General features: G+C 36.6%; 1 protein-coding gene across 8 annotated transcripts in view; it reads right to left on the bottom strand.

Annotated features, from left to right (window-relative positions):
* MPP7 (MAGUK p55 scaffold protein 7) overlaps positions 1 to 15,723 on the bottom strand; it is a 441,047-nt gene that overhangs the window by 36,287 nt on the left and 389,037 nt on the right. For all 8 annotated transcript variants that reach the window (XM_050939089.1, XM_050939087.1, XM_050939088.1 and 5 more), the window contains one exon: positions 4,695 to 4,865. In XM_050939089.1, the coding sequence (XP_050795046.1) occupies positions 4,695 to 4,865 (171 nt within the window). The remainder of the gene's footprint in view (positions 1 to 4,694; positions 4,866 to 15,723) is intronic.

The raw sequence follows: 15,723 nt of genomic DNA, 5'->3' as shown, positions 1-15,723 counted from the left end.
TGGCTACGAGGAATGCTGTCTTCGAGGACAGGTACAGCAGCGAGCAGGTTGCCAGCGGCTCAAAGGGAGCAGCCATAAATTTGGCTAGAACAAGGTTGAGGTCCCAGGTTGGGGCGAGACGGCAGATTTGTGGGTATAAACGTTCCAAGTCCTTGAGGAACCTCAAAACCATGGGGTGAGAGAAGACCGAGTGGCCGTTCTCCCCCGGGTGGAAGGCAGAGATGGCCGCCAAGTGCATCTTTATTGATGAAACAGCTAGGCCTTGTTGTTTTAGGGACCAGACATAGTCCAAGATGGTAGGAACTGGTGTCTCAGTAAGAACAGCATTATGCTGCTCATACCAGCAGGAGTAACGCCTCCACTTGGCTATATACGTTAACCTAGTGGAAGGTTTCCTACTACCCAGGAGTACTGGTACGAGTAGCTAGGGAAGTGAAGCTCAGCTAAGCCGTGCTCTACTGTTCCAACGACCGACACGGACGGTAAGAAGGAACTGAAGGGCAGTTGGGTCGGCAGGGATATATATTCACCGCCACAGTGGCGCCACTCCAGGGGGCGACCCAGCCGACCACCAAGTGTTGCTAGGGTAAAAAAATTCCGACGAACGTGCACGCGGCACGCGCACACCTAACTGGAATCAATATAAGCAAGCACTCGAAGAAGAACCTTGCCTCCTGTACTTGCCTTCTAGTTCCTCGTCCCTTCCACACCTCCATTTCCTTTCAGCTATGTCTACAGTGCAGCTTGGAGCCAACTTCCCAGTGTGGGTAGACAGACTTGCACTAGCAGGGCTCCAACTATCACGTTACCACCACCAGTGCAGACATTGGGCTCTAGCAGACACTCAGGCTAGCCACCTGAGCTGAGAGATAGGGCGTTGGGTGGGCATGAGAGCCTGCACCACCGATTGAGCTGTAACACTTCCATTTTTAGTAGACTATCTTGAACCTCACTAGCATGAGTCTGTCTACCCAGGCTTGGAGGCTTGCTCCAAGCTGCAGCATAGACATACCTTTAATCAGCACTAATCTATTCCTTTCCTCCCTTCCCATTATGATGCAGCCTCCCCACCTTCAATCCCATTAATTAAATTAACATATAAAAAACCCAGCACACCAAGAGCGGTACATAGCATTAACAAACCCACTCAACTACATAATGTTTCTTTTATCCTCCCTTTTCCAAACCGCTCCTGTTTGCTTTTACTTGCAACACTATACTTAGTCAGTCTTCTCATCAAGGCATGGACCATGTCTTATTTCTTCTCTATAGTATCTATCTACTTATTTGCATGTTAACAATTAACAAGAATAAATTAAAGTGGGAAAAAGGCCAGTGAACGTTTGTGGCTGCTACTGTTTCCTCAACCCCCTTCAACTACTGCCATAATATGTTGTTTTAGGTGATATTTTATTTAAGTTGCAGTCTTGGACATAATTTAAATACAACCATCTGTACTCATTGGTATCTTTTCTCTGAAACTGAGCTATTCAATGTATACTGTAAAGTGACATTGAGGGATCAAGGGATGTAAATTGGGAGACTCGGGTTAAAATGTTACTCCAAATCACAAAGCTGCTGGGTCTCATCTTAGTCACTAGGACAATTTAACCACATTACAAAAACTGAACAATTTGGTATTAATGAGATTTTCAGTACAAGAAAAGGCTGGAATTGAATTAGGTCTGGACTGAGATACATTACAGCTCTGTAGGGAGTTTCAAAGTACCCAAGTAAGAAGGTCCTCCAAGCTGCTAATCTTTTCCCCACAGATTATAAGAGGTCCACGTGAACCCATGTGCTCCATAAGCTTTTCATCTGTTTCCCCCACACTCAAACCTTCCCCCACAACCTCATGCATGTCTTTCTTCTGTCTTGTTACTCTCCCAACACGACCACATTCCCCCAGGCATGACGAATGCCTTGGGAGAAGTGCCAGAGTACTCTGATCTGACCCTTACGAGGCCTGGAGCCATAGGATCATCCATGGATTATAATCAGCAGTAACCAGACAGCAAGGATTATAAATACATATGTTGAGTTAATGGCAGCAGTGACTATGATATCCTTATCTGCTTGATCGGAGTATTAAAATACCTGCACTGTACCATGCAAGAAGTACAATACCCATATAGGAGCACATGAGACAAACAGTTTGTGAAACAAACAGTTACAGGATCAGAGCTTTAAAGCTAAATAACCTTTTCACCTGATACACAAATTGCTCTCTATTCACAGAGAATAAAAAACCTGACTAAAAATGTACCCTCAGACTTCCATGTAAGGTAAGGAATTTAACTGGAACTGCCACTGAACAAAATGGCTAAATGGCAAAAATACAATTAAGTTTTTACTTTTACATTATGTTTGGAGAAGGACTTTTCCAGAACCATGGCAAAAAATATTAAATAATTCTGCTAAATGTTTGTAGTGCTGCATTGTTATATTTTTGCAAATATATCCAAAACTCAATGTACTTTGTTTGCCATAGTCAGAGGGCTATGTAAATCCAAAAAATACTTTATCAAAATCAGGATAGCTATAATATATAGGTCTGTTACTGCAACCATTATTCAACTGGGTAGTCCCATAACTTCACATGGAAATGAGTGTATTATTCTAAAAAGAAATATAAAAACACCATCTGACATCAATGGAACTAATCCCATGAGTGAGATTTTCAGGATTGGGCTCTTTGCTGAGTACTGCTCAATCCTTTATATTGTAGACACAAGTGTTCTGCAAAGTTTTGTCCTCTACGCAAATCAAATATTTCTGAGAGTTGAGGTTAAAATCCTCAGAACCCTGGAGTTTTTACAAAACAGAAAAATAATCTAACATTACATTTTTATATTTGCAGATGTACGTTATAACAATTTGAGATTTGAAGATCTCAACACATTTCTGAATGATTGGTGAATGTAATAAATTTTAAATATGGACAAGTCCTGACTGCATTATTTTCCTGAGTAAAGATGATCCTAGGTGTACATTCTCTTTGGGGTTGATTCGGAAGAAGGCCCCTGGTGAATACTGGCAGGTTCAGTAGTGCTTGTATGCTGGGCTCTGTCAGTGATTATATTGATCCTGGCTTACACTCAGACTGCCATTCCTTTGATTCCACTGTCAATACAGTTAGGGCCTTCAGGAAGTGGGCCTTTTTGGCAAAATGCAACATCAAGTCAGCACTCTGCCTCCTTTCATTCTCCTGGCTGTTTTTGAATCCTTGGACTTTTCTTTCCAGAAATATTTTTTTATAAGATGGCTGCTCTACATAAAGTTTGCCATTTGTGAGAATCAGACCCTTTTTGGAGTGGAAAGTGATATGGGAGACTTGTCTACTCACTACCTTTTGGGGGGGGAGGGGGGCAAAAGCACATCTTGACAGCATTCCAGGCACTAGCAAAAAGGTTGTGCAACTCTTCGGTACTGAACTGAACACAGAGGACAGCACGTCTAGCTCTCTGGTCAAGAAATCCAATTCACTAGTTCAATCGGCCCACAAGATATAAAAGTTAGCCCTGCAACAGTTGCAATAACTGATCAGTTATCTGAATTTCACAAGTCAAGTCACTGCCCTAACCTGTGAATAGTGTGCACTTGGCAGCAACTATTTCAGGTGCCAGACGGTCAAATTTTATTACTTGTTTATCAGAAGTGAAATACAGTTATCCGGGAGCAAGTTTTGGAAAAAGTGAATAATCTCTCTTTCCTGTGATCAGAAGGTCCAATATGGAAAAGAGAACTTCTGAAACAAATGGGTCCTATTCTAGTCTGACAGCTTACCAATAGGCAGCCTAGCAAATCCCTAAGGATCAGGCAACTAGTACAGGTATTTATGTTAACACACTTAACAATATCCCAGACACTGACAGTGAAATTGTTTCTTCTCATTTCCAGAAGGACAAGTTTACAGCCTTGGGAGAAACAGAGGATCCAGCATTCCAGTGGAGTGCTGACACCTAATTGCACTTGGGTGGCCAGAAATTTTTCAGGACACCATGGTTCATTTGTCTGAGGTAGATTTGGACACATTTCTGACCAATAGTCTGTGAAAGCCTTGTTCAGCATTCTGGGGATGAATGGCCACAACACTTAACTGATGTCCTCTATAGCAGGAGAACTCTGTGGTAATAGGGCATGTTGTGGTCATAGCTTATCCTAAGCCTAGACAGGGAGCAAGTGGGACATGAGATACGAGTGGTAAGACAGTGATAGGGCCCCTTACATTGAGCACAGAGGTATTCCTTGTTGGAGTCCAGTTCTTCACACAAAGAACTAGATGTTCAGGAAATTTCTTTGCAAGTTATATTCTGTTGGTAAAGTTGCAGCCACATAAGGAGTCTTCATTGCACCAAAATAACATTTAGTTTTGGCACTTGAGCACAATTTTAAACAACAACGATTTTAAACAACAAAAAGGTCCCATTACAGCTTATCTGTATATTTTGATTAGCGGGTTGACAATATTTCTCATACTATCTGATGCACGAATAGCTCTTCACCTGTAGTTTTCCAAAACTCAAAGAACCAAAAAAAGATGAGAAATTATGAGCAAACACGGCAACATAATATTCTAGATTATAAAAAATTTCAATTTGAGAGCTAGAAAAGTTAAATTTTAAACTTCTGTAAGATTATTGCACTAATATTTACTCTAGATTCCTGATTTAGAAATTAAAGAAATAACTTACCGACCAAAACTACAAGCCTGTATTTCTCATTAGGCTGTCGTCGATATGGTGCAACTTCTTCATATGTTGGGACATCTGCTGTATCATACTGATCACTCTTCTTACATTCATACATGGATTTATTTGTCTTTCTATCTTTTCTGCTAAGACGAAAGCTTCTCCTAAAACCAGCTGCAACAACAATATTTTTTTTAATTTAATATCTGAAAAGTCCAGAAAAGTTTCACTTCCAGGCAGGGAAAGGTGGGGAGGGGACAATGACTTATTAAGAAACCCCAACTGGCTATTTCCATGGGCAATCACATTAGCTGCACACAGAAAGTAGGCATGAAATTTCAAATATAATTTTTGACAAACCAGGTCCTTATGGTCCAGAAGAGATTCCCAGAAGAAAGGGTAAATTAACTCCAAATTGTTAAAATCAAATATACAATCAAATATGGGTACTGCAGCTCCATTTCACACATACTGTATAGTAAAATTTGCTAAGTTAAGATGACATTTCCTATTAAACATACTATTTATAATTCTATCATATTTTGCAATCCTAACTGGCTTAAAATTGGCCTAAAATTTTATGTATAGTGTTGTGCCCATACTGCTTAACTGCAGCTGATGGAAGTTTCGTGTGGTTTTTAAAGATTTTTAAATTGGTACATCTCCATGAGCATCAGTAGTAGAATAACATGATAGTATCAGAGCTGCAGCCTGCCTCCACTAAACCTGAGAACGAAAGCTAATTATTCCACCTTTTATCAGTACTTTATAAATTTCTCATTAAGATTAATTCTTTTAAATAGATTTGTACAGTCGTACTGTATCTTCTGAGGTTTTAGGGACAGTATGGCCACACTGCCATCCTAATTTCATTATTTGGCTGTACTAGAGATATTATCAACACATACACAAAATATTTAGCAAAATGACTGAAAAAAAATCCTAACACCTACACTTTAAAAAAAAGATCCTAAGTACTCAAACTTATGGTTGAGTCAAATGAAGTGCCAGTTATAAAATTTCTTCACAACTCAACTATTAATTACAAACTTCAATATTTAACCTCATACCAAATACACAATACTAAAAGTACAACAGAAGGCTCTCTTTTTTAGTCTGTCTAAACTTCTGGTGACCACTTTAATTTCAGCTGTATATTTTAGTAAGTTTTTAAAAGTACTTATTTACAGGCATATGAGAAGTAACTATATTACTATTTGATCTCTAATATTAATAGTTGCCAATTTAAGTTGACTCCTGCAAATATTATCACACTTGGGCCATGACCCTGCAGAGATGAGGTATGTGCTCACTATTTTCCATGAGTAAGCTCATTTGACAAAAACATTTTCAGTATCAGGACCATGGGGATTAATCCCCAAGCTGCCCCATTGAGTTAAAGTGCTATATCCAGTAGTGTTTGTGCTGTTCTCTCCCCCCTTCCCCTCCCACACCTGACAGAGAAACAGAGAAGTAAAGTATAGAGCCTCTCTGAAAATGCAAATAGTGTCACCCAGCTCATTAAAAAAAATTGAGATCACATTATTACAGTGAACGTTACTGAGAAGAGGCTATAAAAACCAAAAACTAGCAGAAATAGATCTACTTTTTTTGCCCATGCTAGAGGAAGGGGAGAATCAAATACACAATAAAAACACCAGAGTTTAAATTTGTTAAGAGTAAGAAGCAAGCAGGCTAAGTTACTAGTTCTTTTCTAACTATTTTTTCTATTCCATTATGCATTTATATAACAATACAGTAAATGCAAAGAATTCTTTAGAAAAGTTATTTTAGTTTTAAAAGATTTCTATTGTAAAAGCACTGCTATTGCATTGGTAATGTAATACAACTTGGTACACAGTAATGTCTCTGGTGACTGGTTCAGTTCTAAAGTGAAGTCAATCATGGCACACCAATATTTTGTTGATTCAATGTCACAGACCTAGTAACTGCACTCAATGACTTTAATGCAAACTCTCAAAATAATGTTAAAGACACAGAAAAGGAACAAAGTTAACTATTTTCCTGAGCTGTAAACTAAAAACCTAAGCATACCAAAGCTACTTTTAAAATACCTAAAAATTCTCCAGTACTATCTTTTCACACAAACAGAAATGAATTCTTCTCACTATACTAAAAGTGTGCTAGTGCATAAATTTTGCCACAAAACACAGTGCCTAGATCTATAGATGATGGGTGGTTTTGTGCTTAAAGGTGACCCGCAAAACATTTGAAAAATTTAAGATTATGGTGGTTGTTTTTTTAAGCTTTCCTTTTTGTTCTAATAATGAAAACCTGAAAACATGCAAAATTAAATAAAATCTCACCTCTCCCCATCCCTCATTTGTTCTTTACCTTCAGGATATCTGGACCATCATACCTCTGGTTTTCCCTGTTTTTTCTGGAGGATCTGCTAGATGTCTCACAGTATATCTGTTATAAGTTCTCATGTCCCAACTGAAAGGCTGGGGTGTTGAATCTTTAATAAAGATATCCTTTATCCAAAATATTCATTAGAAATTGAATATGTTACAAAAGTTTTGCACAATGTGATTAAAATCCTGCCCCCTTTACTTGTTCAGATGTCATACTCAACTACTGGGATATCAACAAATCTCCCACCATCTTAGTCCTCCAGGACAGAAAAAAATCTGAATTTCTAATGGAAAAATCAAGTAAAAAGAAAAAAAAATAAAAATCCTTTAATAGCTTCTTTATGCCAGTTTCCCCCATTTTACGTCATCCTTTAGGACACTACAGTGGGACACAGGGGATTTGAGTTCCATTCTCAACTCTGTTACAGAGTTCTCCATCTGTGAAATAAGAATATGAATACTTCCATACCTCTTAGGGATGCTGAAAAGGGAAATTCATGATGATATTCTGATGGTGAATACTACAGAAAAGCCTATATAGGTATTTTAAATTATTTCTACAAGAATCAGGGATAAACTTATATAAATTGTTACAACGACAGACTTCTCTGTAATATGCTAGTAACAGCCCTGTATAACTGTATAACTTTAAATACTAACCACAGATGGCTTGCCTTGTCACCTTTAGCTCATCTGTATGAATTTTATTTCTTAAGTTGATTTCCAAAGGGTCACCTCCCAGTAGTACTGTATATAAACATTGTAAAGGTTACCTTATGGATCTTTTGAAAACAAGGAAAGCAGCATGGACAAAAAAATTGTTTAAAAAAATTAAAAATAGATTTTAATTAAATTAAATTCTTCTGTTTAACTTTTTTTTTAATAAATCTATTTGAATTTAAAATTAAGACAACCTATATTAAGGCCTAAATTTACTTTAATATATTAAAATCATTTAAATAAAAAATAACATTCAAGCAGTAAACAGAATCATAGAAATACAGAACTGGAAAAAACCTCGACAGGTCATCTACTCCAGTCCCCTGCACTGAGGCAGGACTAAGTATTATCTAGAGACCATCTTTGACAGGTATTTATCTAATCTGTTCTTAAAAACCTCTAATGACAGAGATGCCACAATTTTCCAAGGTAATTTGTTCCAACGTTCAACTACCCTGACAGTTTGGAAGCTTTTCCTAAAGTCTAACCTAAATTTCCCTTGCTGCAGTTTAAAATCATCACTTCTTGTTCTGTCCTCTATGGATAAGGAGAACAATTTATGACCCTCATTATTATAACACTGTACATACTTGAACATTGAAGGGGACCATGATAACAGTCAGCCTTTCTCCAGAATAAATAAACCTATTTTTTTCAATATTTCCTTATAGGTTTATGTTTTCTTGATATTTAATCATTTTTGTTGCTCTTCTCCTTTATTTGTTCACATCTTTCACAAAGTATGGTGCCCAGAACTGGACACAATACTTCTGTTGAAACCTTATCATTGCTAAATAGAGTGGAAAAAATACTTCTTGAGCCTGGCTTAAAACACTCCTGCAAATACACCCCAGAATGATGTTTGCTTTTTTTGCAGCAGTATTGTATTGTTGATTCATATTTAGTTTGTGATCCACTATAACTTCCAGATCTTTTTTTGCATTGCCCCTTACTAGACAGTCATTTCCCATTTAATATTTGTGCAATTGCCTTTTCCTTCCTAAGTGTAGTATTTTTCATTTGTCCTTATTGAATTTCATCCTATTTATTTCAAACCATTTCTCCAGTTTGTCAAGATCATTCTTGAATTCTAATCCTGTCCACCAAAGTGCTTGCAACCCCTCCCAGGTTGGTATCATCTGCAAACTTTATAAGTGTACTTTCTATGCCATTCTCCAAATTATTTCTTAAAATATTGAACAGACCCAGACCCAGACCCAGACCCAGGGCATATCCCTGCAGAATCCCACTAGATATACCCTTCCAGCTTGACTGTGAACCATTGATAACTAGTCTGAGTATGGTTTTCCAACTAGTTGTGTACCCACCTCATAGTAGGTTTGTCTAGGCTATATTTTCCTAGCTTGCTTATGAGAATGTCATGTGAGACACTATCAAAAGCCTTACTGAAGTTGGGATATATTGTAACTACGGCTTCCCCTCATCCACAAGGCTTATTACTCCGTCAAAAAGGATATTAGGTTGGTTTGTCATAATTTGTTCTTGACAAATTCATGTTGATAATTATTTTTCTGCAGGTGCAGAGAGATTATTTTCTTCATTTTAATTTGTTTAGCAATTTCAGTTCAATGACTAATTAATTCAAAATTGAGAAACTGACTGGGAATTGAAAAATCTATGAATCTTGTAATCTATGAATAAACATGAGGTGTGATATGATCACATCTACTAGGACTAAAATTTTGAGGAACATGGAGTCCATAAACAATCAATTCAATTCACTATCTACAGATCATACTTCCTTTCTTTAATAAACCTGTCAGTTTTAAATGCAAAACATGTTTTGCTAAACTTACTTTTTTCATCTGTATCCAGCACATTTAAGGTAGTTTCATTTAACTAATAAAAAAGCAATTTTAATTTTTATGCCTTATTAACTGAATTCCAATTTTCATCCAAATGCAAGTTGACACAAATCAGGAGTACACAATTAATCATCTAGTAGACAAAAGCATAATTCACCATTTTTGTAACATAATAAAAGATGTAAAAATTAATATTATGAATAAATGTATGTTAAGCTATGTGATTGTGTGTACTGATATAGTTATCCTGGTTAACAAAAAAGTACCAAATTTAGAGTAAAGGCTAGTTAGTTGCAAATCAGCATTTTAATGGTTACCATCTAATGAGAATCAACCTTTCATTAGGAAAGTAACTAAAAAATACAAATGCATAAGATTAAAATCCATTATTTAAATCAAGGTTTGCTACTTGCTGGTTTAAATCATGATTAAAACAGATTATTAAAACCACTCTGATTTAAATCAACCCACCCTGAAGGGAAATGTGCAGGAGAGAAAAAGGAGGGATGCTCTCAATGAATCCATATACATTATTTTTATCGTGTTGCTGGTGAATTTCTGGAACCATGGTATTTTTTCCCCCATGTCTCCCATTACACTCCCCACATATGCATATTGACTTTTTAATAACCTTCAGAAGCAGTTTTATGGGGTATCATTAGTAAATTACTACTAGTCAACTATGATTGCATTTAGTAGGCAATATGTTCATCTAGAACCTTAGGACAGGTGACTGAAAATAAAAGAATACAGTAAAAATGTCTTCTTCAAAAGAGGAAGCTGGCAAACTTATAAGTTGATTGAGATTTAAGAGCATTAAAGTAATTTTTTTAAAAAACACCTTAGCGTTTTTATTTTTAGAACCATTGAACTATTTATGAAAAAATATAGAGGGCAGAAGATACGTATGCAGTACAAAAAGATGACTTTCCGACTCTGAAAAAGATGAGAACTGCAAGTTTTTTCAAATCTCTCTTTTCAAGAACATTTTGAAGCCAGTTCTCTGTTTAGCTTTGCCGAGGAAGATTTGCCAGCCAAAAGTCAAGAGCTGAAATATCATGTAGGAAAAAAGCCTTCATCACCAAAAGCATTAGCTACTCTTGAAATTTTGTCTAATAAGAGAACAATATTGTATATTACATACTTAAGAAGACAGCAGCTATATCACAATAAAACATCAAAATGAGTACAACTATGTATTACTGACTATGTTTACAAATATTTACACTTCTCTCTGACAATCAGGAGTAAGAGACACATTGGGCTGCTGAGAGCACACTAATAGGTTACCTCTTATTATAACAGCATTACATCTGCAAATCATAAGTAGTATTATGAAAGAGCAACAAAAGATCCCACATTTGAAATATTTTCAAATACAAAAGTTTTAACAAATGACTATTGAAATTTTATGCATTAGAACTTACAAATGATCATAAAACAATGCAAAGAACCACAGAAAATTAAAGAAATATTATTGATATACACTGTAAAAATAATATTTCTTTAAACTTCTTAACACATTTAAATATAAACTTCTATCAAAAGGAAAGAAAGAAAAAGATATTTATCTATATATAGCCTACAGACATCAGCAGAAGTTTAACTTATCTGCCAACTATGCAGACTGTAGAGTAAAGTGAAAAAAATCCAATCATCAAAGGAACATAAAATTCTCAACATTAAGTATAACAACTTTGTACATGTTCATTGATTTCAAGTACTCGACAAGAAGCCTGCTGAACAAGCTAATCTATAAACCACTTCTGGAATGTAACAGGTTTCATGAAATGAAGAACAGCTGCCATGAGAAAAATATGAAGAACAAATGTATATATAGTTCACAAATGCCTCTAAACCTCATAACAGTTCTCAAACCAGAGAGAAAATCAGAAACTAAGACTAATAAAAGTGCTTAAGATCCTACACCAATACAGAAGAACAAGCAGCTTGCACTTACGAGATGAAGATAACAAAAGTACTTCTTCAAAAATCTAATACTACATATAAGTAGTAATATCTCTTTGGAACCCCAACTTCAAAACAACAGCCAAAGAGTTCTCAACAGGGACACACAAAAACCCCATACTGAAATTCATACCCAAACCAGACGTATAAACAAACGCTGTCTTCTATTTAAAGCCCTTTAAAAAGAATGCTGCTAATATAGCACACACAAAAAATGTACTCCCCTTTAAATTTAATATAATTCTAGAAAATAAAGGAAAGAAGACTGGTGGCTGAGGTCCATTTAAATCAGAGGTTCTCAAACTGGGGATCGGGACCCCTCAGGGGGTCACTAGGTTATTACATGAGGGGTTACAAGCTGTCAATCTCCACCCCAACCCTGCTTGGCCTCCAGCATTTATAATGGTGTTAAATATATTTAAAAGTGTTTTTAATTTATAATGGGGGTTGAACTCAGAGGCTTGCTATGTGACAGGAGTCGGCAGTAAAAAACTTTGAGAAACACTGATTTAAATGGTCTGTGCATGTAATTCCAAATGCACAATGCGCAAGTGCAAAGTGCATCCCTTAATATTAGAGAAATTCCAATACTAATAAACATTATAATTTTTCCAAGCCTAAATGTTGCAAGTTCACCTACAACAAACTAAGGCCACACAATTCAATAAAGCTCTCACAAGTGCTTACGTCTTTCACTGTTCAGCAGAGCATTTAAGCATGTACTTCACTATAAGTATGCACTTAAGCACTTTGCTGAATTTAGATCTAATATTCATTCTATTCAGCTTACATATGCAGCTTGTACATATAGTTTATTTGTATACAAGATATACAGAGAAAAATTTTTTGGCCTAATGATGGTTATGCACATTTGGTAAAACATAAATTTTGCATTATTACTTGAAATTTCTTTCCAAGATATTTGGAACACTCCCATATGTAGTAGTTCTGTTGTTTCCAATTAATCTGCACAAACACATAGCACATTTCTAACTTCGTTTGTTTCTGGACCAATTCTCAGTTTTCACATTTAGACAGGGCTAATAAAAACTCAGATCAGTCTGGATTTTTCAATCAAAATTGAGAACAGTAAACAGATGATACTAATCTATATTTACTGACTGTTCATAAAGATTATTTTAATGTAGATAGAATTAAGTGTTTTGAAAAGACAAAAAACCTCTACAATTCTCCTTACTTATTCTTAGGAAATAATTAACTTTAGAAATATACAATAGTATAGTCTGACTTCAGGATTCATCAGCAAATTAACATCAAGGTTAACCCTGGTCATTTTGGGAAGGAAAGTTAAAATTAGCAGTAACCGAGGCCACAGAAAATGTATAATATTCACAGTGTCTTTTTGAGTTTAAAAGCCTTTGTAGCACAAGAATCCTTAAGAAAGCAGACAACAATCCACTGGAGTACAATTAGCAATTTGTATTATATGCCAGGTTTGTTTTTTCTCATTCCTTTAATAGACGTTTCAAAATCCTTCAGACACTAATTAGAATAAGTGGGAGGACTTTAGAAATGAAACCTGTCATGCACCAAAATTGTACAGACATTTTGTTTCCCACAGGTAAACCTACATGCATGTATTTCCTAGCTACATTAACTGCTGAAAGTTCTTGGGTGAAAAGTAATCTCTTCGCCTACAAAATTATTCACTTCTAAAGAATATTCCCTTTCAATGAAAGCTAGATAGTTTACATAATTTCCCGCTTAACAAACTAAGATGTCTGCAAGTGTAGAGTTCTAAAAAGATACATGAGACCACACAAACTTATCTAGTATAAAAGCAGAGTTGGGAAGACCTTAATATATACAAAAAGACACTATATATCCTACTATATAACCACTTTCTGGAATCTTATTAACAATTATTTGGAATGATTAAGGCTAAGATTTTGTCATGGATATTTTTAGTAAAAGTCACCGACAGGTCATGGGCAAACCTGTGACCTGTTCCTGACTTTTACTAAAAATATCCACGATAAAATGGGCAAGGGTTGGGCAGCTGTGGAGTGGCTGGGAGCTCCCAGGGGAGCTCCAGGGTCCCCCTCGACCAGCGGCTCGGAGCTGCAGACATTCCCCCTGTCCCCTTGTACCCTCCCTCACGGCGGCTGGGAGCTGTGGGAATCTCCCTGCCTCTGTGGCAGCCGGTAGCTGCGGGGATACCTTTGCCTCTGTGGCAGCAACCAGGGAGTTGTGGGGATCCCCTTGTCTCTGTGGCAGCAGCAGGGAGCTGCGGGGGTCCCCCTGCCACTCATGGCAACTCTTGAGCTTGGGGGCCCCGTTGTCTCAGGCGGGGGTATTTCCCAGCTCCCAGCTGCTGGGGCTGAAGTCACAGAGGTCTTTGGAAGTCACATATTCCATGACTTCTGTGACCTCTGTGACAAAAAGCCTTACTGATGATCACAGCAATAAAACAGTAATAGTCAATGAAACAGTACTTTTCTAATCTTTAAATACGTACAATTAAGTTTATGGGAGCAATTATTTGCTTTCACCAATAACACCTCATTGACCATTGAATTTTCTTCAGTCACAAAAGACTGCATTATGGCTCCAGAAGTAAATTCATAAATGACGGAAAATTTAAAGTTAAACTGGAAGTGAAGCCTTAAAATCACCCAAATGTGCCTAAACATTGCAACTCACTTGATATTATGGTTGTAGAACATGCATACTGAATGCTGGGTCTACAGAGTCATCAAAATATTTAAAAACACTGATGTTTTTATCCTCACAAAATAGGCATTAAACTGCACATCAGTGAATTTTAATATATATTTTTCCTTTAGAGGCTTAAAAGTTTCAGATTTGTAGGTTTTTTGGCAGTTAAGTTTAAAAATCTCCCTAAAAACTATTTAAAAAACCTTGAACCTTTCCCATTTTCCTCCTCCCTGATCAGATTATGGGGCAAAAAAGTTTGCTCTGAGACAGACTGTACATGAAGTTACATCTCACTGAATTATAAACTCTGATTTCCAATAGTTTATAAGGGAAACACTGACAGATCATAAAGTCTAATGGAAATAAATGAGACTGCTACAGTGTGTGGAAAAGGTGACAACAAATGAATAGTAAAAAGAGCAAAAATTACTCATGTACCACACTAGGATTTTCATTCAGTATAGTAATGGAAATCAATTAAATGCATAGCATTAGTGTAATGTCACTTTGATGCTTCAAAATATGTATTGATTTATGCAAAGATTCATTGTGTGCCACACTAACAAATGAGTACTTGATGTTTATTCAATTGTTATGTTTATATGTCTATCAAGTCTAACAATTTTGTTTCACTGTTGTGCTTTTTATTCATGTAATGAAGCATGCTTATTTCAATAACAGCTACTGGTTGTTTTTTTTTTTTGTTTTTTTTTAACTGTTAAGAGTGCACTTACCAGATATGTAGGGAAGCAATGATTTTAAGAACATGTGTTAAGATATTATTCTATATTGTTACTATACTGATGCATTTTTCTAGATAAAGTGACTTGAAGACAGATGAAAACTTCATTGTACACAAGTTCATGAGTGTGTTAAGGCCTTTCCTCAGGAAAAAAATAAACATAGTATATCTACCTATCTACCTACCTCAGAGAGGTAGCTGTGTTAGTCTGGATCTGTAAAAGCGGCAAAGAGTTCTGTGGCACCTTATAGGCTAACAAACTTATTGGAGCACGAGCTTTCGTGGGTGAATACCCACTTCGTCAGATGCATGTAGTGGAAATTTCCAGGGGCAGGTATATATATGCAAGCAAGCTAGAGATAATGAGGTTAGTTCAATCAGGGAGGATGAAGCCCTGTTCTAGCAGTTGAGATGTGAATACTCACTTCGTCGGACACATGTAGTGGAAATTTCCAGAGGCAGGTATAAATATGCAAGCAAGAATCAGGCTAGAGACAACGAGGTTAGTTCAATCAGGGAGGATGAGGCCCTCTTCTAACAGTTGAGGTATGAACACCAAGGGAGGAGAAACTGCTTTTGTAGTTGGCAAGCCATTCACAGCCTTTGTTTAATCGTGATCTGATGCTGTCAAATTTAGTGTATATATATGTCATTGTAAATAGTATCTATTCTATGGCTGTCCAAAGTGCAATCCTTCTACATGTCCTCTGGATCCACTGCAT

Source organism: Gopherus flavomarginatus, chromosome 2, assembly GCF_025201925.1.
Source record: "Gopherus flavomarginatus isolate rGopFla2 chromosome 2, rGopFla2.mat.asm, whole genome shotgun sequence".
NCBI lineage: Eukaryota > Metazoa > Chordata > Testudines > Testudinidae > Gopherus > Gopherus flavomarginatus.
This window is presented reverse-complemented; position numbering and strand designations above follow the sequence as displayed.